The 26,130-nt window shown below is 41.4% G+C and overlaps 1 protein-coding gene and 1 long non-coding RNA gene across 3 annotated transcripts in view; one reads left to right on the top strand and one right to left on the bottom strand.

The window, feature by feature from the left end:
• NFE2L3 (NFE2 like bZIP transcription factor 3) overlaps nucleotides 1-23,755 on the top strand; it is a 33,222-nt gene extending 9,467 nt beyond the window's left edge. The window contains exons 2-4 of one of the 2 annotated variants that reach the window (XM_002818114.5): nucleotides 14,559-14,738; nucleotides 20,325-20,408; nucleotides 21,160-23,755. In XM_002818114.5, coding sequence (XP_002818160.1) covers nucleotides 14,559-14,738; nucleotides 20,325-20,408; nucleotides 21,160-22,410 — 1,515 coding nt within the window. In that variant the 3' untranslated portion in view covers nucleotides 22,411-23,755. The remainder of the gene's footprint in view (nucleotides 1-14,558; nucleotides 14,739-20,324; nucleotides 20,409-21,159) is intronic. The other variant, XM_009242937.4, reaches the window with a different exon arrangement.
• LOC129060353 (uncharacterized) lies at nucleotides 9,461-14,561 on the bottom strand. Its single transcript, XR_008526975.1, has 2 exons — nucleotides 10,100-14,561; nucleotides 9,461-9,961 (listed from the first exon to the last, which is right to left on the bottom strand). It is a non-coding gene; the product is annotated as an uncharacterized LOC129060353 (long non-coding RNA).
• Nucleotides 23,756-26,130: the final 2,375 nt, after the last annotated feature.

Below are 26,130 nucleotides of genomic sequence, written 5' to 3'. Positions count from 1 at the left end.
TTAAAAAACTGGGCCAAAGTGACTTACCAGGTACTTAAAAGTCAAAGCCCAGTTTCCCTAGCTCCTTTTATTATTTCCTAATATATTCTAAAGAACATCTCTCTGGATGGGGGTGGAGGTAGGTTGGGGAATGGGAATCTAGCATGCAAAAACAATGAATGCAGAATTAGCTTGCACATAAGTGCAGTTTAAAATTCATGCTTAACACCAGGTGCAGTGGCTCTTGCCTGTAATCCCAGCACTTTGGGAGGCCAAGACAGGAAGATCTCTTGAGGTCAGGAGTTTGAGACCAGCCTGGCCAACATGGCAAAACCCCATCTCTACTAAAAATACAAAAATTAGCTGGGCATGGTGGTACACACATGTAATCCCAGCTACTTGGGAGGCTGAGGCACGAGAATCGCTTGAACCCAGGAGATGGAGGTTGCAGTGAGCCGAGATCACGCCACTGCACTCCAGCCTGGGTGACAGCTGGACTCCATCTCAAAAAAAAAAAAAAAAAAAAAGTTCATTCTTCAGTTCTAGAATAGGCAAAGCTGAGCTAAAAATAGCAGGGAGAACTTTCTGAAAAGTTCTGTATTGTGGTTGGGGTGTCATTGGGGTATCAGTTACATGGGTGCCTCCATTTGTCAAAGTGTGCACCTAAGGTTTCTGCATTTCCTCGTGTATAAATCCTACCTAAAAACTATTAAAGAAGAATTGAGTGGGGAGGGGTGAAGGTATTGATGATAAAAGAGTGCTGATCATTGTTGATACTGGGTAATAGTTACATGGAAAGTGCACTGTATGATTCTGTATTCTGTTTACGTATGTTTGAAATTTTCCATAATAAGGAAAAATACAAAAACATCATGTATTTTGAGGACCAGTTGGCCTATTCTGCCTGCTGGGATAATTTAACACTAAATAAGTGAATCATAAATGATAGTCTTTACTGACGCCCCCATGGAACATGGGCCTCTTGTATCTTAGCTTCAGCTACTTGGAGGATGTCTGCCAAGTTTTTCAGCTATTTCTCTGCCTTCTCCAGGGGAATTTAGAAGTAAGTTTAGACTATTTCACTTTTTTTTTTTTTTTTTTTTGAGACAGGGTCTAACTCTGTTGCCCAGGCTGGAGTGCAGTGGCATAATCAGGGCTCACTGCAGCCTTGACCTCCCAGGCTCAGGTGATCCTCCCACCTCAGCCTCCTGAGTACCTGGGATTACAGGTGCGCACCACCACACCTGGCTAATTTCTGGTATTTTTGTAGTGATGGGTTTCACCATGTTGCTCAGGGTGGTCTCAAACTCCTGGGCTCAAGTGATCCACCTGCCTTGGCCTCCCAAAGTGCTGGGATTACAGGTCCATATCACCTTTTATTATGGAAAATATCAAGCATTTATTACTAGTGGAGAAAATGGAGATGGATAATGTCCCCCTCCCCATCATGTAGCTTCAACAGTTACCAATTCATGGCCGGTCGTGTTTCATCTTTAACTCTCGCCCTCTCTGTCCGCCCTTCTATTCTTTTGAAACAAATCCCAGACATTTCTTAGCAAGGAGAATAGAAAAACCAAGCATTGTTCCTTTCTTACTCTTCCACTACCTCCATTAACTCAAAACCTTCTGTAAATATTTCAGTATATATCCCCAAATCATAAGGACTCTTCTAAACATAACCACAATGCCATTAGCACACCTAAAAGAAATTCACAAGGATTCTTTTTTGTTTTTTTGAAACGGAGTTTTCCTCTTGTTGCCCAGGCTGGAGTGCAATGGCGCGATCTGAGCTCACTGCAACCTCTGCCTCCCGGGTTCAAGCAATTCTCCTGCCTCAGCCTCCCAAGTAGCTAAGATTACAAGCGTGTGCTACCAAGCCCAGCTAATTTTTATATTTTTAGTAGAGACGGTGTTTCACCACGTTGACCAGGCTGGTCTTGAACTCCTGACCTCAGGTGATCCGCCCGCCTCAGCCTCCCAAAGTGCTGGGATTACAGGCGTGAGCTACCACACCCAGCCAGGATTCTTTCTTTCTTTCTTTTATTATACTTTAAGTTTTAGAGTACATGTGGACAACTTGCAGGTTTGTTACATATGTATACATGTGCCATGTTGGTGTGCTGCACCCATTAACTCGTCATTTACATTAGGTATATCTCCTAATGCTATCCCTGCCTCCTCCCCCAACCCCACAACAGGCCCCGGTGTGTGATGTTCCCCTTCCTGTGTCCATGTGTTCTCATTGTTCAACTCCCACTTATGAGTGAGAACATGCGGTGTTTAGTTTTCTGTTCTTGTGTTAGTTTGCTGAGAATGATGGTTTCCAGCTTCATCCATGTGCCTACAGAGGACATGAACTCATCATTTTTTATGGCTGCATAGTATTCCATGTTGTATATGTGCCACATTTTCTTAATCCAGTCTATCATTGTTGGACATTTGGGTTGGTTCCAAGTCTTTGCTATTGTGAATAGTGCCGCAATAAACATACGTGTGCATGTGTCTTTATAGCAGCATGATGTATAATCCTTTGGGTATATACCCAGTAATGGGATGGCTGGTCAAATGGTATTTCTAGTTCTAGATCCCTGAGGAATCGCCACACTGACTTCCACAATGGTTGAACTGGTTTACAGTCCCACCAACAGTGTAAAAGTGTTCCTATTTCTCCACATCCTCTCCAGCACCTGTTGTTTCCTGACTTTTTAATGATTGCTATTCTAACTGGTGTGAGATGTTATCTCATTGTGGTTTTGATTTGCATTTCTCTGATGGCCAGTGATGATGAGCATTTTTTCATGTGTCTTTTGGCTGCATAAATGTCTTACTTTAAGAAGTGTCTGTTCATATCCTTTGCCCACTTGTTGATGGGGTTGTTTGTTTTTTTCTTGTAAATTTGTTGGAGTTCTTTGTAGATTCTGGATATTAGCCCTTTGTCAGATGAGTAAATTGCAAAAATTTTCTCCCATTCTGTAGATTGCCTGTTCACTCTGATGGTAGTTTCTTTTGCTGTGCAGAAGCTCTTTAGTTCAATTAGATCCCATTTATCAATTTTGGCTTTTGTTGCCATTGCTTTTGGTGTTTTAGATATGAAGTCCTTGCCCATGCCTATGTCCTGAATGGTATTGCCTAGGTTTTCTTCTAGGGTTTTTATGGTTTTAGGTCCAACATTTAAGTCTTTAATCCATCTTGAATTAATTTTTATATAAAGTGTAAGGAAAGGATCCAGTTTCAGCTTTCTACATATGGCTAGCCAGTTTTCCCAGCACCATTTATTAAATAGGGAATCCTTTCCCCATTTCTTGTTTTTGTCAGGTTTGTCAAAGATCAGATAGTTGTAGATATGTGGCATTATTTGAGGGCTCTGTTCTGTTCCATTGGTCTATATCTCTGTTTTGGTACCAGTACCGTGCTGTTTTGGTTACTGTAGCCTTATAGTATAGTTTGAAGTCAGGTAGCGTGATGCCTCCAGCTTTGTTCTTTTGGCTTAGGATTGACTTGCGCTTTTTTGGTTCCATATGAACTTTAAAGTAGTTTTTTCCAATTCTGTGAAGAAAGTCATTGGTAGCTTGATGGGGATGGCATTGAATCTATAAATTACCTTGGGCAGTATGGCCATTTTCACGATATTGATTCTTCCTACCCATGAGCATGGAATGTTCTTCCATTTGTTTGTATCCTCTTTTATTTCATTGAGCAGTGGTTTGTAGTTCTCCTTGAAGAGGTCCTTCACGTCCCTTGTAAGTTGGATTCCTAGGTATTTTATTCTCTTTGAAGCAATTGTGAATGGGAGTTCACTCATGATTTGGCTCTCTGTTTGTCTGTTATTGGTGTATAACAATGCTTGTGATTTTTGCACATTCATTTTGTATCCTGAGACTTTGCTGATGTTGCTTATCAGCTTAAGGAGATTTTGGGCTGAGATGATGGGGTTTTCTAGATACACAATCATGTCATCTGCAAACAGGGACAATTTGACTTACTCTTTTCCTAATTGAATACCCTTTATTTCCTTCTCCTGCCTGATTGCCCTGGCCAGAACTTCCAACACTATGTTGAATAGGAGTGGTGAGAGAGGGCATCCCTGTCTTGTGCCAGTTTTCAAAGGGAATGCTTCCAGTTTTTGCCCATTCAGTATGATATTGGCTGTGGGTTTGTCATAGATAGCTCTTATTAGTTTGAGATATGTCCCATCAATGCCTAATTTATTGAGAGTTTTTAGTATGAAGGGTTGTTGAATTTTGTCAAAGCCAGCCAGGATTCTTTAATAATCATCACTTATCTAGTCACTGTTCAAATTTCCTGTTATCTCATGAATAATTTTTCATGGTTGGTTTGTTTGAATCACAATCTGACGAGATCCATACCTTGCATTGTATCCAGCTGTTTTTGCATGATAAAGTAATATTCAAGCAGACAGGTGCTTCACTGGATTTGTATGCAGTCAGCTCCTGCCAGCACTGCTGTTGTAATCTGTGTCATTCAGTGTGAAGTGAGCAGGTGGGGTGGGGGGAAAGAATTCACCCTGGATGGCTCAAAGGAAGAGACTTAAATGAATGACTTCTTACAGCCATGTGGTCAGGGGCAGACAGGGACATTGGAGTGCCCAGAGGCTCCCGGTGAGAAGGGATGGAAGGAGTTGCTGGAGCCCAGGGTGAGGGGCTGTCATCGTGGATCATGGAGGAAATGCTCTGACCTGCCCCTTGGCTACACCTGTGTTCTGCTCTAGCCTTCCCCTGGTGAACCCAGCTGGAAGCCAGCCAGCACAGGAGCCCTAGAGTTTCTCAGGGACACACATGGACCTGGAGGGGCAAACAAGAACCAGTACTGTGGCCAAGAGCTGGCTGTGAAATAAAAATGCCTGCCGCCAAATCCTGGTTCTGTCATTTACTAGCTGTGTGACTTAAGGCAAGCTGTTTAACCTCTCTGTGTCTCAGTTTCCTCCTCTGTAATAACAATACCTACCTTACAGGGATGCCAAGCAGCTTAAATTAGATAATGTACATAGGGCCTGGCCTACAGCCAGTGCTCAATCAACACAAGCTGGAATTATTACAAACCGCTATTAAAAACCACCCAGGCCAATCAGGACACAGTCTCTCTATCTGGCTCCATGTTTCTCTCTAGCCCTGATGACTCCAGCTTGCCTTCAGCCTAGAGACAGGCCTCAGAGTGCTTTGGCCTTACCACTCTCCCTCTGACATCATCCTTCTCATAGGCACCACACTGTTCTTTGTCTTTGAAGGTTCTTCCAACCCTAGAGGTAAACGCAGGTCTCCATCCCTCCTCCTCCAGATGAATAAATGAAAGGCCTAGCTCAAGCAGTCGAGGCTGTTCACAAAGGGTATTTTCAGGGGCAAACCCTCTACCACATGACTCAGATCCCAGTGCAGCATAAGCAGCACACTTGCCAGTTGACAGGGGCTTCAGAGACTTTGCAAGGAGAAAAGAAAAGCCCAGCTTTGCTCCTTTCTTCCTCTTTCCACTACATTACTGATTCAGAAAACCTTTGCGCAAGACTCTTCTGCTCCGCTCCTTAGGCGGGTGGCAAAGGTGAATGGCTGGAGGGCAGGTATCATGTTTACAGCCAGTAGGAAAGAAAAGACCCATATAATTTGTGATTTTAGATAGAACAGGATAAGTGCCATAAGAGAAAACCTAGAAGACATGGGATTTTAGAGACAGCAGCACCCAGTTTTGGTTAAAGGGCCCAAACTGAGAACATTCTGGATCCTTACAGAGAACAGATGGGTCAGTTACCAGCACAGAGCGATGTGGTAGGGCAGGCCTTTCCAGCAGGTGCCACTTCTGTACAAGTCAGTAGGTGTTTAGTTGTGACTAAGGGCCCCAGCTCACAAGTTTACGATAGCTTCCTGTGTGGCAGGTGTGAAAATGTACTTTTTTTTTTTTAATTGTCCCAGCCCCACAAGGGTAAAAGTCACCTGCTCACAAATAAAAAGTAACTTAATGATGGGTTTAACTTGTCTATTCTTTAAATAAAGAGCATGAACTATAAACCTCAAGACTACACAACAGAACTAGTAAAACATACTGTGTATCTCAGCTCCATGTCATTGAGTTGAGAAGAAAAACAGAAAACAAAAAGAAAGCACAGATGATAATTACTGGCTACCAGGGCTAGCTGGTTTCGCTTTCTCTTGAAATCCGGATTGAGTTATTGACAGTTAATCATTAATTGCAAATCTTCAGAATCAAAAAGCAGTAGAAAGGAGTAATTCATGTTTATATAGCAGCTTACACATATGAAGGGGCTATTTTTAAAATGAATATCTGATTTTTTAATTTTTAAATTATTTTTAATTTTTTATTTCCAAACAGGTAGTGTGTGGTTATATGAGTGAGTTCTTCAGTGGTGATTTGTGAGATTTTGGTGCACCCGTCACCCAAGTAGTATACACCGAACCCAATTTGTAGTCTTTTATCCCTCACCCCCCGACCCTCGCCCTTCCTCCCTCCCCCCCAAGTCCTTGAAATCGTGTCATTCTTGTCTTTTTTTTTTTTTGAGACAGAGTGTTGCTCTGTCACCCAGACTGGAGTGCAATGGTGTGATCTCGGCTCACTGCAACCTCCACCTCCCAGGTTCAAGCAATTCTCCTGCCTCACCCTCCCAAGTAGCTGGGATTACAGGCACATGCCACCACACCTGGATAATTTTTGTATTTTTAGTAGAGACAAGGTTTCACCATGTTGCCCAGACTGGTCTCAAACTCCTGACCTCAGGTGATCCACCTGCCTCAGCCTCCCAAAATGGTGGGATTATAGGCGTGAGCCACTGTGCCCGGCCATTCTTGTCATTCTTATGCCTTTGTATCCTCATAGCTTAGCTCCCATATATGAGAACATACGATGTTTGGTTTTCTATTCCTGAGTTACTTCACTTAGAATAATAGTCTCCATTTCCATCCAGGTTGCTGTGAATGCCATTAATTCGTTCTTTTTTATGGCTGAGTAGTATTCCATCATATATATATTATATGATTATATATATAAAATATATATATAATATAATCTATATAGAGAGAGATTATAGATATATTTCTATCTCACAATTTCTTTATCCACTCGTTGATTGATGGGCATTTGTGCTGATTCCACATTTTTTGAATTGCGAATTGTGCTGCTATAAACATGCGTATGAAAGTATCTTTTTTGTATAATGACTTCATTTCCTCTGGGTAGATACCCAGTAGTGAGATTGCTGGATCAATGGTAGTTCTACTCTTAGTTCTTTAAGGAATCTCCGTACTGTTTTCCGTAGTGGTTTACATTCCCACCAGCAGTGTAGAAGTGTTCCTGAAGGGGCTGTTTTCAACTAATTCCTTAAAATATGAATTAGATATTATCTTCTCATTTCACACATGGGGAAACTGAGGGTCAAAGAGGTTTAGCAACTGGCCCAATGTTACCCAGCTGTTGGGTAGGATAGGTCTTTTTACTCAGCTGTTTTGAACTTGGGACCTCCTAGCCACTAGGCTGTTTTGGGCTTTGCAGACTGCACATTATATTACACTTGATCCTAGCCAAAAGGCCGAGAAGCAATTGCAAATTATATTACAAATTCCATAGGCCTTTTTTACTTTGTAAATATTACAGTAGCGAATCCTCCACCCCTCCCTGCCTTGAGATTCTCTCTCTCTCTCCCTCAAGGTAAAATAATTGCTAACTGTTACAAGTTGGGTTCTCTGGGAAGCAGACTCTGAGACTGCCTTTAGTGTGAAGGAGGTTTATTAGGGGGAAGCCATTGGGATCAATAACTGGAGACAGGCAGGATTAGACAGAAGCAGAAGTCGAACTGTGATGCAGGCTGGCAGAACCCAGCACCTGGGCTGACATGGATGCATCAGACTTGTCCCACATTGGGCCAAGATGGCCTTGTCTCTCTACCCTCGCCTGACAGGTCATGGGATGTGGGCACACTGGGATGGGTGTGACCTTAAGGGAGGCGACTCTTGGCTGCTGGAGGCTGGCTGCCCACAGGTATGTGGGAATAGCCACGAGTCTTCCTTTGAAGGGGACCTGGGCTGCACATCTCAACATGCATCCCACTAGCCCTGGGGGAAATGCTTCCTCTCATTTATCACTTACGATACTTGTTGTGTTTATTATATTTGCTTCATAATAGGCTCTCAAGAAAGAAAAGTTGAATGAATACAGGAAGGACCATCTACAAAGATATTTATTCGGTACCTAAGTCTGTGCAGGTTATTTTTCTTCCCTCAGTCTGTGGAATTCAGTCTGCCATCCAGATTCTTGAGAGTGGCCAGGCGCGGTGGCTCACGCCTGTAATCCCAGCCCTTTGGTAGGCTGAGGTGGGAGGATTGCTTGAGCCCAGAAGTTCAAGACCAGCCTGGGCAACATGGCGAGACCCTGTCTCTACCAAAAAAAAAAAAAATGCTTCTTAAGAGCTATGCAGTCTCTTCTTCCCCTGTGGCCTCAGGTGGGTCACCATATGGGATAGTCCTGGTTTATGCTTGTTGCCCAGCCTAATTGTTAATAGTACCCTCTTACCCTCTCAAAAGTGGACGGGTTTGGTGATAAATTACACGGTCACTTATTCATAGACCTTTGGAGTGTCAGAGCTGGAAGGGGCCCTCTAAGGAAACCAGGTTTTCAAGACTGATGTGACATGGCCCCCAGGTCTTGCTGTCTTCCTCCCTCTACCCGACTAAAGAAGAAATATCCACTGTAGTCACTGCCTTCCTTCCCTTGGCTCTTTCAGTTGCTCATCTTTAAGAGCAGGCAGGCACTCTAACATTTCGAATCTGTCCCCACCTCAGTCCAGAGTTGTGCCCCTACTATCTTCATATTCACCCCTCGTTTCCTATGTACGCTGATAACCTGCGAGACTGTCCTGCTAATGAGCTGTGTTTCTCACCTTTTAATTAGCAAATATTAAGAAACAAACCCAAGGTAGGTGGGGTGTAAGGAAATGGGTTTGCTCACATACCAGATGGCAGTGTAGGTTGGAACAGCCTTTTTGGATGTCTGTTGGTATATCCCATGAAATAAGTTTAAAAAGTTGTCAGAATAGTTTCTTCAGAAAAACAAAAAACTCCTGGCACAGACAGAATTCAAGGGGATTTCTTTCAAATATTCCAAGTATAAGGAATTTCAATGTTAAATAAAGCTTCCCAATTCTTTTTTCAAAACCAGGATAACAATGATACCAAGGCCTAAAAAAGCACATCAAAGAAGACCATGAATCACTCTTGGCCTGCATGACTCAGTCCTTTTGGAAGGCTGAGTGGAGAGGATCACTTGAGCCTAGAAGTTTTGAAACCAGCCTGGGCAAAACAGCAAGACCCTTATCTCTACAAAAAGTAAACATTAGCCAGGCATGGTGGCATGTTTCTGTAGTCCCAGCTACTGGGGAAGCTGAGAGGTGAGAGGATCACTTGAGCCTAAGAGTTTGAGGCTGCAGTAAGCCATGATCACCAGTTTTCATCTATCAGATTGGCACTTTTATCCATTGTTGGTAGGAATTTTAATTGGCACAAACTTTTTTGAAGGGCTTTTCAGTAGAATCCATCAAATAAAAAATACACATATCCATTGACCCAGGGCATAAATTCCAGGAATGTATCCTACTTGCACACGTATGCAAAGAAGTATGGGTGAGGAGATTTTAATATCTGTTATAAGAAAAGATTAGAAACAACTATTCACCATTAAGAAGTCAGTTAGGCTGGGCGTGGTGGTTCATGCCTGTAATCCCAGTACTTTGGGAGGCTGGCAGGTAGATCACCTGAAGTCAGGAGTTCGAGACCAACCTGGTCAACATGGTGAAACCTCGTTTCTACTAAAAATACAAAAATTATCTGGGTGTGGTGGCAGGCACCTGTAATCCCAGCTACTTGGGAGGCTGAGGCAGGAGAATCGCTGGAACCCTGCAGGTGGAGGTTGCAGTGAGCTGAGATCACACCATTGCACTCCAGCCTGAGCAACAAGACCAAAACTCCTTCTGAAAAGAAAAAAAAAAAAAAGAAGCCAGTTAAATAAACTATGGTAAGAGGCAGATGAGTATACCGTTTGGATATTATCTATGCCTTGAATTCCTTTGTCTCCTTTTTTCACATAGCTAGCTAGCTCTTTCACTTACCATAACTTGCAGTTATTTCATTAGTTCACTTGTATTTTTGGTTCCCTCTCTTTAGAATGTGAGATCTGGCCAGGAGTGATGACCCACACCTATAATCCCAGTGTTTTGGGAGGCCAAGGAGGAAGAATTGTTTGACTAGCCTGGGCAACATAGCAAGAACCCATCTCTACAAAAAAACAAAAATAGAATGTAAGATGTGAAGGGGGCAGGGTCTGATTGTATTTTTTACTGTCGTATTCCCAGCACTAGTGTTGTATTTGATACTCAATTTAAAATGACTGACTGTATCTCAAATACAAGTCATCATTATTGGTGAAGCATTCTCATTAAATTCATCAGCAAGAATATCAGGTATCACCATTATTATTTAGCATTATTTGGGAAGCATAGCCAAAGCAATTAGATAAGAAAATGAAATAAGAAATTTAAATGTTAGAAGAGTTGAAAATATTAAAGTTTATGTCTATACACTTGGGGGCAAAATACGAATAAACAAAATTTAATGGGTGAATTATTCTGGGCTAACCTTTTGCTGTTGCCTTAGCCAAAGCGATTTTGCTGTGTAGGCATTTTTAGGTGAACCTTTTAGCTAAATATAATTTCAAACTTTTAAAAAATGGCATATATATACCCTTTACCCAGATTTTCCTATTTATGTCTTGCCTCATTTAGCTATATTAATAACGATGTCTCTCTGTATACATATGTGAATTGAAACCATTGCATCCTTCATCACCCAGATACTTATTAGTGTATATTTCCTAAGAACAGTGATTTTCTTTTCTATACCCAGTTATCAAATCAGGACATTTAATCTGAATGTAAGGCTACTATCTAATCTACAGTCCATTTTCAGAATCTGTCAGTATGTATTTGCCGAGTCTCTTTAGTCACCTGTAATGTGGAAACACTCCTCTCTCAGTGTTTCTTCACCTTTAGATTGTTGAAGGGCATCAATCAGTTAGTTTGTAAAAATGGCCCCCAATGTTGATTTATCTGATGTTTCCTCAGTGATTAGATTGAGATTATGAATTTTTGGTGAGAAACCACAGAAATGGTATTGTGTCCTCCATATCAGGAGACCACGATGTTGGTTTAACTTCATATTTTGATGATAGAGTTGACCATTTGATTTAGATGGTGTCTGCCAGATTTCTCCTGTAGTGCTATTATTTTTCTTTTTGTAATTAACAAGTAATCTGCAGAGTGATACTTTGAGACTATTTAAGTATCTTACTTCTCATAAAATTTTCACTCCTTAAATTAAGCATCCATTGATGGTTTTCTAATTCATCATTCTCCTTTTATATTTATTATTTGTATTCTACTATAAGAAAGATTTCCTTTTTCCTTCATTTATTTGTTTATATTTGAGTGCATTCATTGATTCTTTTATTCAACTCATTTTATTCAATGAGTTATGATCCATTATTATACCTAATTTTGGCTTCCTGTAGTGTGAATTTTGATCATATAGAATTTCTCTGCCTCCAGTCCTTCTCTTCCTGAGTTTTCAGACAAGACATCTTACATACCTTTGTTACCAATTCATTATACTCAAAAAGTTTCCCCCACAAAAAAAGCCTTCCCAGACTAAAGTTTGCTTGATCAGTTCCTCTATGGGCTTGATCTATATCAACCACTTGTTTCCCTATTATTATTTGTGTAATATAGGTGACATTCTTGTGTTTGCATGTTTGTGTGTGTCCATGTGTGTTGTATTAATGCACATATTACAGATTTAGGGGACTTTGCTTCATGGTTCTAAAATAGATCATTTGATTTCGAGATTAGAAGTTTCTCTCTCTACCACTAGCAAGTTTTTAAACAAAGTTAGCTGCCTCGGGTATCCAAAGTTTTTAATTTAATTATATTCAGATTTAACAACCACAAAAAACCTTACCTTGGCAAAAGATGAGAGGTAAAAAGTGATCAGTCACCTTTTCTTCCTTCCCCAGATTTATATAGGAATCAGTATTGTTGCAGGAAAGAACAATCTATCAGAAGTAAGATCTCTATCAAAGTCTTAGGATATTGTGTCTAAGAGTTCAGCTAGTCAACAAATATGTAGTAAGGGTCTGTTATGTGCCAGAATCTGGGTTAGGAAGTGGCCAACAGCAGGAACCAAGCAGACAGAGCCCTTGCCTTCAAAATCTAGCATTCTAGTAGGACAAACAGCAAACAAATAAACATGGTAATATATCAGCTGGTGCTAAATGCTATGGAGAAAAAAGCAAGATAAGGGAAAAAGATTTTGATGTTTTTTATATAGAGAGATTAAGAAAGAAAACCGAGATGGTAAATATTTGAAGAGACCTGGGGTCAGGAGAATAAGAGGGTTGAGAGCTTACAGGCAGAAAGGGCTGCAAATACAAGGGCTGTGAAGTGGGAGAGTGCTTGGTGGACCTGAGGACTGAGCCTTGGCACATTGCTATGTTTACATATCAAGGGGATAAAGAATCAGCAAAGCAGAAGTTCTTGATGAGGTAGGAGAATAGAGAGGTACTTGGATGCCAGGTGAAGAAGCTGTTTCCAGGAGGAGATGGTAACTAAGTCAAATTTTGCTGATGGGTGAAGAGAAAAGACACTGAGTACAGATAACTCTTTGGAGGTTTTTGCTCTCAAGGGGAGCAAAAAATGGGATGGGATCTAAAGACTAGTGTGGGACCAAGGGAGGGGTTTTTAAAGGTGGGGGTATTCGTGTATGATAGTAGGCTGATGGGAATTGTCCAGTAGATGAGAAAGAAAGAACTGTTGATGCAGAAGAGAGGGGAGAGTAGCAGGAGCAATATCTTGAGCACATGAGCAGGGTTGTAACGGAATGTGCAAAGGGAGAGACTGATTGAGCTAGGACTAAACATCATCTACAGTGTCTAGAGGGAAAGCACAGTGTCAGAGTTAGGCACAATCAGACAGAGAAGCCAGTAAACCAAGTGGACCAGCAGAACATCAGCCTCCTTTTTTCTTATCTTGCCTTGATTTTTCTCCTTTCTTCTGGCATCTGTAAATTTCCATTTCTTCAACCTTCACTTAAAAATGTTTTTTCTGTGGTTTGGTGGGAAAAGGATGTGCCAGTGTGTCCTGTTCCTGGAAGAAACAGAAATTGTGAAAAAGTTTGACAAGCTTTAATGTTATAGGGGAAAAAATACATCCAGAGAGCTTTTAACATGATAGTTGAAACTATCTGAATATGCAGTACACTCTAAACGGTAACCATATTTGAATGTTTAGAAGAATTCTCTAGCCTTTTAATTATTTAGGTCTCCTTATTTATGAAGTAAATTAAGGTAGAAGGACTTATCTGAGTAAATAAGTATAGATTTGTGGTGATGTTTTACATTTATCATTTTCCTGATTATAAAAGGAATATGGCTGGGCGTGGTGGCTCACGCCTGTAATCCCAGCACTTTGGGAGGCTGAGGCAGACGGATCATGAGGTCAGGAGATTGAGACCATCCTGGCTAACACAGTGAAACCCCGTCTCTACTAAAAATACCAAAAAAAAAAAAAGAAAGAAAAAAGCCGGGCATGGTGGCGGGCGCCTGTAGTCCCAGCTACTCGGGAGGCTGAGGCAGGAGAATGGCGTGAACCCGGGAGGCGGAGCCTGCAGTGAGCCGAGATCTCGCCACTGTGCTCCAGCCTGGGCGACAGAGCGAGACTCAAAAAAACAAATAAATAAAGCAATATGTGTTTGTTGTAAAATATTCACAGTTATAGACACGTATAAAGTGAAGTAAACTCTTTCCCACCCTGTTGCCAACCTTCCAGAGAGAACCACAATTAATAGTTTATAATAATAGTTTCCGCTGGGCGCGGTGGCTCACGCCTGTAATCCCAGCACTTTGGGAGGCCGAGGCGGGCGGATCACGAGGTCAGGAGATCGAGACCATCCTGGCTAACATGGTGAAACCCTGTCTCTACTAAAAATACAACAAAAATTAGCCGGGCGTGGTGGCGGGCGCCTGTAGTCCCAGCTACTGGGGAGGCTGAAGCAGGAGAATGGCGTGAACCCGGGAGGCGGGGCTTATAGTGAGCCGAGATCGCGCCACTGCACTCCAGCCTGGGCGACAGAGCAAGACTCTGTCTCAAAAAAAAAAAAAAAAAGTTTCCATATTTGATCAATGTTTGCTTCCAACTTAGCTGTTTGATCAATTTTCAACAGAAAACTAAAACTGCCTGCTGGCAACATTAATTTCCAAATCTAATCTAACTCATGAGTATTTTAAATTCAGGGGCTTTATAAGTGCATGTTAATTTAAATTGCACAGATTAGAACAGCCTGTCTCAGGACAGGATGTAAAACTGACCTTTGTTTCTGAATTAAATGTGTCTTTGATACTGAAATAATGAAATGCCAGTCTTAGCTTTTGACTCGTGGGTTTTCATGGTTCCTGAACAATAAGCACAATGCAGTTTTAAAGACTGTTTGCTTATTTGATGAAATTTGGTACTTGTATAGGAGAACGAGGTACTAAGAGAAAAGCACGAAGGTGTGGATCATAGTTCCCAGCATGAGGAAAATGAAGAAAGGGTGTCAGCCCAGAAGGAGAACTCATTTCCGCAGAATAATGATGATGGGAACAAAATAGCAGAGAAACCTGACTGGGAGGCAGAAAAGACCACTGAATCTAGAAATGAGGTAAGCCTGTCAGAATATTCAAGCCTTGCCATTTTGGTTTTAATGTAGATTTTGTGGCATTGACAGTTTGTGTCAAGAATGAGCATGTAAAACAGTATGCTCTATTATTAACAAATATCATATATGAAAATACCTATGTCTGTAAGTTATGGGAGTAGTAATTTGATTTATAAATGAATTAGCCCATACAATTGTTTTCTCTGGTTAAAACTCAAGATTTTGTGTGTATGTGCACACACCCCCTTCCAGGACCTTGCTAGCAGGTTTTGCTAGTTATGTTTGCCAAGGCAAGGGATGAAGAAATGGTGAACCTAGGAGTCCTCAACCAGCCACATGAACAGGTAGCCAGGCTGGCCTAGTCCAGGAGAGCAAGCCGAGGACCAACCCTACAGCCAGTCACCCATGATGTCAGCTAAGTCTTGGGCTGAAATCTTTGTTCAGTCTCCTGGCAGGCCTGGCTGAACCGCTGGGCATCTATGGTCCAGTGGGACCACCTCCTTAACTCCTCATTGCCTAACCTTACTCTTTGGCTGTGAGAATAGGTGTACAAAGATGAACTCCCAGAGCCAGGCTGAAGCAATGGATGCTTCCTGCGATCTGTGCTTCCTCCTCCTTTCATTTGGGCTGTACTCTGGTTTCTCTTCAGCCCTGCTGAGGTCCTGCCCACAAGCATGGCAAACAGGCACTCCAGAGATATTTAATAACCACTTGGCACTTCCACCTGGAAGGCATATCCTCACAGGTCTTGCCCTGACGGTTTTCTTAGGCATCACCTGCTTTAGCATGTCCCCTTCCCGGAAGGTGGAGTTTAGGGCTGTGTTTTGAATACCCTGGAGGATGGAGAGTACCATGCCCTGACCCTTCTCAGACAGCTGTCATCATGGTAGCCCTGGCCATGTAATATTACATGGAACATTACTTGATTATTTTGCATGAAATCAGAAAACAGGTTTGTTCTCTTTGCCTGCCTACCACTCCCTTGCCCCTCCAGCTTCCACCTAGAGCCCCTTGGTGAAATCTAGGGCAGGTCCCATAAATTCTAGATACTCATGAAAATCCCTCTGGCCATCCCAGTGCAGCAATTGATAAGAATAACCCAGTGTGGCCATGTACAGTTGCTCACGCCTATAATCCCAGCACTTTGGGAAGCCAAAGCAGGCAGATCGCTTGAGCCCAGGAGTTGGAGATCAGCCTGGGCAACATGGCAAAACCCCATCTCCACAAAAATTACAAAAATTAGTTGGTGTGGTGATGTATTCCTATACTCCTAGCTACTCACGAGGCTGAGGTGGGAGGATCACCTGAGCCTGGGAGGTCGAGGCTGCAGTGAGCTGTGATCACACCAGTGCACTCCAACCTGGACAACAGAGTGAGACCCTGTCTCAAAAAAAAAAAAAAAGTATAACCCAATGTAATTTTCAAGAACGCTGAACCAAAAGTTAGCTGGGCGTGGTGATGTGTGCCTGTGGTCCCAGCTGTTTGGCAGGCTGAGGTGGGAGGATCACTTGAGCCTGGGAAGTTGAGGCTGCAGTGAGCCATCATCATGCCACTGCACTTCAGATGGGGTGACAGAGCAGGACCCTGTCTCAAAAAAGAAAAATCCAAAACACAACACACTGGGCTAAAATTCAGCATCTTCCCTCAGTTTTGTGTGGCCTGCCCTGCTGATTTCTCTGGGGTTTAGGGTGTGGGGTTCTAAGAACATAGGAAATTGTTTCTCTTGACCACGCGATACATTTAAATATTATACAAGTCTGTCACATGGGCACTTTTTCGTGTAGAGGTTCTTTGGAGACCCCTGGCCCCACAGCTGGGAGTCTTCCTCTTGACAGGGGCAAATGCATTTCCACTGCAGCTGGTCCTTTAGGACTCTTCCTTGAATGTTCCGTGGTATACATGCATCTCACCTCTCCAGGTGGCCCTCTCAACCATTTGCTGGCCACCTAGCACCTGGAAACATGCCCTTAGACCCTTTTTCAGTTCCCTAACTATGGCTCTTGCATGGTTTCTCATCCTTTATATTTCTCAGGCATAAGTGGGACACTAAGCTTCTGTGTCCCCAAACTGCGGAGAACATGCACCAAGTTCTAAGTGGTCCCCTTGAGGCCCTTTTTGCCATTCTTCAGATGAAGGGGAGGGGTAGAGAGCACACCCCAAGGAACCCTCCCATTTTCACTCTGACCAGTGGAGCTTTAACCCTTTTGTAACCCTCAATTGCAGCCTGGCATTTGGCAACTGCCTGTTCTTTTTTCCCAGCTGGTATTCTCCCCAGCTCCTCTGACTTATCTATTTCCTAATTCATGGATGCCATTGTATGGTTTTACCACTCTCCCCACAGCATACATACTGTATTGTCAAATCAATACCCATGGACTTTTATATTAAAATACTGACAGAACCATATATATGTTGAAGGGGACAACATTTCTGCCCACTTCCCTGAGTTATTCACAGCTCTGTTTGAGGGAAAAGATGTTTTCACTAGTCTTTCACTTATTTAACACTGAATTGTATATTGCCTTTCTCCTAGGTATGTCTTCGTCTTTACTCCCTCACTGGGCTTCCCAGAAAAGCAAGAACTGTTTACTTCTACCTCTAACAAACTAACTCACTGCTAGGCACAGACTAGGCACTTACTAAATATTAATGAGGAGACAAATGAAGTAGGGAGCTTCCTTGGAGAGAATTTAAAATGTAATTTGACATAGGACAAACATCAATTTGGACAAAACTTTTCAGAAACATATTAATCATTCAAAGCCAGACATTTCTGCCTAATTCTTATCAGGCTTCGTTCCTCATTGTGTTATCTCCATGTTCCTAGCCTGAGCATTTCCACCACATCTTTGTGTACTTAACACTTTTTTTTTTTGAGGAAGGCGGCGGGGGAGACAGGATCTCACTCTGTCACCCAGGCTAAAGTGCAGTGGCGCTGTCATGGCTCACTGCAGCCTAAACCTCCCGGGCTCAGGTGATCTCCCACTTCAGCCTCCCAAGTAACTGGGGCTATAGGTGCACACCACCATGCCAAGCTAATTTTTTGTATTTTCAGTAGAAGTGGGGTTTCACCATGTTGCTCAGGCTGGTCTCAAACTCCTGGGCTCAAGCAATCTGCCCACTTTCGCCTCCCAAAGTGCTGGGATTACAGGTGTGAGCCACTGCACCCAGCCACATTTCTTACAGTAGCTCTGACAAGATATTTCTGTTCTTTTATTGGGCTATTACTTAGTAGGTGCTTTTAAAGCTTGTTGAAATAAAACAGAAATGAGTTAGACCAGTGAATCACTGGCATTTCCATTCTTCCAGATGACAACTCTGGAAGAATATCTAGGAAATGGGGACTGCTACAAATCTAGCTATCCTTTAGAAATCAGAACCCCAGTGGGGGCCCCAAAGCTAGATATAAGATCTGAATGCACACTACCATCACCATCAAGAATCCTCAGCCAAGGGAAGTACAGTCTGGAAAATGATATAAACACTGGTTCTTGAAGAGAAAAATGCAAAACTGCTCCCCAGAATGCTCACCTTTTAAGAATTAAAAATGACATAAATAGCCATGAGTCAGCACATGCAAAAGTCAGGATTCCTAGTCCTCTGAAAAAGACTCTAAATCAGTGTTTAAATTGTTCATAGGAACAGAATCTATAAGGCAAGAACAGACTATCATGAAAAAAGAAAAAGATCTAGAAAAGAGCCCAAATGAAATTCTAGATATGAAAAAGTTACTTTCACTGAAAATTCAGTGGAAGTGGTGTGAACAGCTAAAGAAAAGGGTAAGTTGGAAGAAAGATCTAAGAAAATTATCTAGAATATACCACAGAGAAGATGCAAAATATGAAAGCAAAATTGAGACAATGATAGAAGAGAAAAATCTAACTTACTTCTAATCGGAGTCCCAGAAGAAACTATAAAATATGAAAGAGAAGCAATATTTAAAATGAGTTTATAGCAAAATATTTCCAGAAAAGTCCTCAGATTAAAGGACTACACAGAGCTCCTAACGAAAACAAATCAAGTCCCAGACATATCAGATTGAAACAGAACATCAAGAACTAAGAAGAAAAATTTTTTAAATCACCTGAGATAGAAAAGTTTCGTTGTAAATAACACTGAGAGCAAACTTACCAGTAGTAATAAATGCCATAAGACAGAGTACTGAGAGAAAACATTAAACCTTATATTTTTACCAGTTAACTCATCATTTAAGCATGAAGCCAAAATAATTCCATGTGGGCCGGGCACGGTGTCTCATGCCTGTAATCCCAACTCTTTTTGAGGCCAAGGCAGGTGGATGACCTGTGGTCAGTAGTTCAAGACAAGCCTGGCCAACATGGCAAAACCCCATCTCTACTAAAAATATAAAAATTAGCCAGGCGCAGTGACACATGCCTGTCCCATCTATTCGGGAGGCTGACACACAAGAATCACTTGAAACCGGGAGGCAGAGATTGCAGTGAGCTGAGATCTCACCAGTGCACTCCAGCCTGGGCGACAGGGCAAGACTGTCTCAAAATAATTCCATGTAACAAAAACTGAGTTTACTGCTCAGGTCCTCTAAAAAGAACTCTGAAGAGTTCTTTCAACTAGAAAGAGGTTAAAGCATAAAGGCCAGGAGTGAGATGAAGCATCAATAAGTTGGTTTTAAAAAAACAAATTGGAGTAAATGTAAATAAGTATTGACTGTAAAAATTATTTTTTTTTGAGATGAGATCTCATTCTGTTAGGCTGGAGTGTGGCAGCGCTGTCACGATTCACTGCAGCCTCAACCTCCTGGACTCAGGCAGTCCTCCTGCCTCACCATCCCGGAGTAGCTGGGACCACAGGTGCACACCACCACACCCAACTAATTTAATTTGTAGAAACGGTCTTGTTATGTTGCCCAAGCTGGTCTCCAACTCCTGGGCTCAGGCGATCTGCCTGCTTTGGCCTCCCAGTGCTGGGATTACAAGCGTGAGCCACCACACCTGGCCAAAATTATATAATTGTGTAACCAACTGGGAGGGCTGGCTATGGAGGGGCAAAATAAGCTGAAACTAAGAATTAGCCAAAAATTATATGGAAGTTGTTTATGGTAGGAATAGAAATACTGATTAACTTTAGACTTCTAAGTATGCGTGTTGAAATATTGAGTACCGTAAGAAGAAAAATAGGCCAGCTGCAGTGGCTCATGTCTGTAATCCCAGCACTTTGGGAGGCCTAGGTGGGTGGATCACTTGCGGTCAGAAGTTCGAGACCAACTTGGCCAACATGGTGAAACCCTGTCTCTACTAAAAATACAAAAATTAGCCAGATGTGGTGGTGCACAGCTGTAATCCCAGCTACTCCAGAGGCTAAGGCAGGAGAATCCTTTGAACCTGGGAGGCAGAGGTTGTAGTGAGCCGAGATTGCACCACTGCACTCCATTCTGGGCCAGAGTGAGACTCCGTCTCAAAATATAATAAAAACTTCCAACCAAGGAACATAATAGGATAAAAATCCAGTGTGGAGATAAGACCTGGTGATCCTTTAAAGATAAAGCCTAAAGCCCCAGACAACCAGTTCAGTCTTTTATGTGAAGGATGCACCTTTTGTGTTTCCCTGCAGAGACATCTGAATGGGACAGATACTTCTTTCTCTCTGGAAGACTTATTCCAGTTGCTTTCATCACAGCCTGAAAATTCACTGGAGGTAACTGGAACTTTGGCTTTTATCCTTGCAGGAACATATCTGCACTGACCTTTTGGTGAATAAATACAACTCCTTTACTTGGATGACACAGCAGTTTAAAGTAATGCTTATTTTTACAGAAGCACTTCAGCTTAGAATTAACCAAGTATGTATAGCATTCCTCTTTCCAAATAATCCCAAAGGTATAACCAGATTTAGACTGGTCATGGAAAACAGCATGGAGGTTTCTCAAAAAACTAAAAGAATTATCAGGTATTTATCCAAAGGAAAGGAAATCAGTGTATCAAAGGGACACCTGCACCCCCATGTTTATTGCAGCAATATTCACAATAGCCTTATAGTTTTAGTGCTTAGAGGCATTTAAACAGCCTCTCGCCTCCAGACTACTTCACTGTAGTTTATTTTCCCTGACCCTCCACAATGTGATTACCAACCGCTAGGATGAGGTGCATCTTATTACAAAGTAGTAAATTACAAGATTGTAACATTAGACTTTTTAAGAAAATGCAGTCAGCTTTTATACTAATCAATCTTAATTTCCAGGTTACTCAGAATTCCAGGTATTCTGATTTGGACTCTCATCTCATATTGTATTTCCTGTATTTTAACTAGGAAGTTACTGCCAACAGCATCTATCTCTATTAAATATAGAGGAATTGACAAAAGAGGGGAAAGAAACTTGTGTTAGGTAATAGAACTGCTTCAGAAATAGGGCTATTCATGTTTAAAGTGTTTCTCCTTCGTTTTTCAGGGCATCTCATTGGGAGATATTCCTCTTCCAGGCAGTATCAGTGATGGCATGAATTCTTCAGCACATTATCATGTAAACTTCAGCCAGGCTATAAGTCAGGATGTGAATCTTCATGAGGCCATCTTGCTTTGTCCCAACAATACATTTAGAAGAGATCCCATAGCAAGGACTTCACAGTCACAAGAACCATTTCTGCAGTTAAATTCTCATACCACCAATCCTGAGCAAACCCTTCCTGGAACTAATTTGACAGGATTTCTTTCACCGGTTGACAATCATACGAGGAATCTAACAAGCCAAGACCTACTATATGACCTTGACATAAATATATTTGATGAGATAAACTTAATGTCATTGGCCACAGAAGACAACTTTGATCCAATCGATGTTTCTCAGCTTTTTGATGAACCAGATACTGATTCTGGCCTTTCTTTAGATTCAAGTCACAACAGTACCTCTGTCATCAAGTCTAATTCCTCTCACTCTGTGTGTGATGAAGGTGCTATAGGTTATTGTACTGACCATGAATCTAGTTCCCATCATGACTTAGAAGGTGCCGTAGGCGGCTACTACCCAGAACCCAGTAAGCTTTGTCACTTGGATCAGAGTGATTCTGGTTATCATGGGGATCTTACATTTCAACACATATTTCATAACCACACTTACCACTTACAGCCAAGTGTACCAGAATCTACTTCTGAACCTTATTTGTGGCCTGAGAAGTCACAGAAGATAAGGCGTAGACACCTTGAAGACACAGATAGAAACTTGAGCCGTGATGAACAGCGTGCTAAAGCTTTGCATATCCCTTTTTCTGTAGATGAAATTGTCGGCATGCCTGTTGATTCCTTCAATAGCATGTTAAGTAGGTATTATCTGACAGACCTACAAGTCTCACTTATCCGTGACATCAGACGAAGAGGGAAAAATAAAGTTGCTGCGCAGAATTGTCGTAAACGCAAATTGGACATAATTTTGAATCTAGAAGATGATGTATGTAACTTGCAAGCAAAGAAGGAAACTCTTAAGAGAGAGCAAGCACAATGTAACAAAGCTATTAACATAATGAAACAGAAACTGCATGACCTTTATCATGATATTTTTAGTAGATTAAGAGATGACCAAGGTAGGCCAGTCAATCCAAACCACTATGCTCTCCAGTGCACCCATGATGGAAGTATCTTGATAGTACCCAAAGCACTGGTAGCCTCAGGCCACAAAAAGGAAACCCAAAAGGGAAAGAGAAAGTGAGAAGAAACTGAAGATGGACTCTATTATGTGAAGTAGTAATGTTCAGAAACTGATTATTTGGATCAGAAACCACTGAAACTGCTTCAAGAATTTTATCTTTAAGTACTGCTACTTGAATAACTCAGTTAAGGCTCTGTTTTGAAGCTTACATGGACAAACGTTTAAGACTTCAAGATCATACTTGTGGGCAATCTGGGGGAGCCACAACTTTTCATGAAATGCATTGTATACAAAATTCAGTTATGTCCAAAGAATAGGTTAACATGAAAACCCACTAAGACTTTCCATCTTAAATTATTTTAAGAGGTATTTCAGTTTTAAATGCAAAATAGCCTTATTTTCATTTAGTTTGTTAGCACTATAGTGAGCTTTTCAAACACTATTTTAATCTTTATATTTAACTTATAAATTTTGCTTTCTATGGAAATAAGTTTTGTATTTGTATTAAAAATTAACTTTTCCCTTTTATACAGAATCTCAACCAAATTTACCTTACTTTCCTTCCAAAGTATTCACATTCAGGAATATAGGTGAATAACAAATAGGGCAGCATAGCAAATTGCTCAGACTCAAGCCAAATTGAGGTCAACATAGTATGCCAAAATAAGGCAAATCCACCCCCCTACCACGATACTTAACACACAGAATACTATGTGATATAGAATGCATTGAAGACCTATGGTCACTGGTAGTTTAAGCCACAGGCCTTCCTCATGTAACCAGAGACAGAATGGGCTACTTGCAAAAATATAACTCCTTGTGTGTATATTAAATTGATAAAATCTCTGGCAGTAAAGCCAGCCTGAAAGAATGGCCTCACCATCTTAGAATACTCAGATCTCAGCAGAACATTGTAAGCCATATAAACAAACAGTAGCCGAAGAGTCAGCAACAGTGAACCCATCTAAAAGATTTAAGTGTTTAAAATGGGCAAAAGCGATTAGGGGAAAAAAACAGGTGAATTTTAAAATAAACCAGGGTAAGGTAAATTCTAGAAATAATGGCATTTGAAATGAAAACCTCACTTAAGTTCACTGGAACAGTAAACAGGAGATTGCTGAATTTTCTGAAGACAGCAATGACCTCACCTAGATGACTGTCGTTTGGCGAACATCAAGATTTTGATGTGTACTATAATGCTTAGTATGTCCAAATTTTCAAAATCAAGTTTCTCAGGTATTATTTCTGCCATAGGAGCTACAGTGTAGAGTATCACATAAATATCTTGGGCTAAAGAAATGCAGTTTATATATACCGTTGGATTTTTATAATAAAGTTTTTTCCCCAAGATCTGTTACTTTGCCAGATATACCGTTGGATTTTTATAATAAAGTTTTTTCCCCAAGATCTGTTACTTTGCCAGAAATGCTTCTAGTATGCTTCTAGATAAAATTATTGCCCCTTCAGTGACTCATGGTGTCCAAATGATCATTTTAGTCTGTTGCTTTTTACAAGGGAGTATTTCAAATGTCTTAAGCTTTTGATAGTTATAATTTAAGAACACATATAAAACATTTCCGTAGGAAATCTGTACACTCACGAGTGCCTGCTTATCAGACAGCATTCTTTTCAAACCTCTAAAAGGAAAAAGACAGTGGAGAGCAGAATCAGTAATCATATGGTGACTCTTGTTACCCAGGCTGAAGTGCAGTGGCCCCCATAAAAGATCCAGCCTCAAACTCCTGGACTGCCTCAGCCTCCCGAGCTGCTCAGATTATGCACCGCTATTCCTGGCCTGAAGTTTGAACTATAAAAAACCTTAAACATAGCACACACAGATCTAGTAACTGCAAACTGAATATATTTAAAGATGGTAGTGTCTGTACTGAACTTTATTCCGCATACATAATGCAGCATACCACTTACCTAGCTTCTACCTTGGATTAAATATTGAGTAACCTAGACAACTCAAGTGTATGAGATGTGCTTAAGTCATGTGCAAATAACGTTTCATACAAGGGGGCTACAGCATCCACATTTTGGTATTGTGGTTCCTGAAACTGATGGCCCGTTCTCCCATCAAGGGACTTTTAATCGGGGCATTAAGCAGCCAGCTTCACAAGCTCTAATTGGCTATGGGCTGGCTTCCTGACATAACCCTGCCCCCATCTTAACATGCTGGATTCAAGGCATATAAACTGGAACTGCTTTTCTGACAATCCGGTTTTAAAGGCAGAAGGGAATTCCACATTCGGTTTCCAGTGCAAACCTACTAGATTACAAAGCCAATGCCCAAAAGCTGACCATTGCCTAGGACCCTCCACATTACCTACCTAGTTGAGCAGCCTTGATTGCAACATCTAACATCTTAATCAGAATGAGGAAGATAAGAATAAAGACAACCCAAGTGGGATGGACATCTCCTTTTCCAATTAAAACTCTCACTTGAGCATCTTCGCAAGTGTGATCAGATTTTAGACCAATTGTATGGAAACTCCAAGCAAAAAAAGACCATCTAGATTTCTAGGGGTCCCCTGGTCTCCTCAAAGCAGGCTGCGGTTCAGCAGAGCTTCAGAACCAGTATACAGGGTTTTTTGTGATAATATTAACGCACTCAAGTAGCTGAATCATTCCACATCTCAGTCTTTGAACTATTTGTTCTGTTAAGTCCATGCAACTCAACTGATTTGTTACCAATTCCCCTCCACTACCCCAAAACAAGCCAGTGTTAGTGCATTACTAAATAGTGGAAATGTCAAAACTATGTAGGGCCTGTCAACATCTCAGTATATATAGTTCGAAACCTTAAAGAGCGAATTTAAGTAACATGCAGTCCAGGTGTCGTGATAGGTGTTTTCTACCTTTTTGCACTTTTCAACCATCAGTGACGAACTGAGACTTGTTGCCTTATATTGTTAGCTCCCAATACCTATCTAGTATTTATTAGGTCAAGCAATGTGGCATCTACCAAATTGGGCTACATGGAAAACCTTACACATACAGAAGAGAAATCTGGTTTCACACTAGTGCATAAACTGAGTAAGGGCACCCCCTTGAGTGTAACAGCTGGCATCTAAGACAGTTCCCAATCAATGATCCTTGCCTGCTTGGTAATTGTACCAGGGAACAGAACCCTCCTACCACATTCTGTGACCATAAAGGATGCAAGATGGCACGACTACTTTGTAGAGTGTTCATTTTACAGCTTTTCTTGCTCAAATCACTCACCGAGGGAAGATGACAACCAGCATTAACTTTACAGCTGTTAGTATGCCACTCTGGATATAAAAATTCTCCAATCCTAGTTTCCTGTGATTGGAACCTTGAGCTCTACCCAGAATCAGTTAAGTTGCTCCCAATTGCTGACCCATAGATGCTGGTTTGTTTCTCTGAACTGCTCAAAGTATTGAGGTAAGTTGTTACACAGCAATATAAAGCCTTGGCCAAAAAGCAGCCTTTCTTCACTTAGGGCACTATCTCAAAGCTACATAAGAACTACCTTAAACTTCAATTTCTACAAGAAAAACCGCTCAACACAATATATGCAGATGGGAAATAAGCCTATGTTGAATATCCAACATTACCCCATGCTTCAGTAAACCCTCCTCCTTCCATCAGTTCATTTCAGTCTGTTGTGCAATTACCTAATTCTCCCCTATTTGTGTGATATTCCCTTGACCTTGTTGGATAGGAGTTGCTATTTTGAGGTTATGCATATCAACCTGCTGTATTTCAAAGTTCAATGTCTTTGTACATCCACATTTTTAAACCTTCAAAATT

Source organism: Pongo abelii, chromosome 6 (assembly GCF_028885655.2).
Source record: "Pongo abelii isolate AG06213 chromosome 6, NHGRI_mPonAbe1-v2.0_pri, whole genome shotgun sequence".
NCBI classification, from domain to species: Eukaryota; Metazoa; Chordata; class Mammalia; order Primates; family Hominidae; genus Pongo; species Pongo abelii.
The sequence above is the reverse complement of the archived record's forward strand: the minus strand, read 5'-3'. Positions and strand labels throughout refer to the sequence as shown.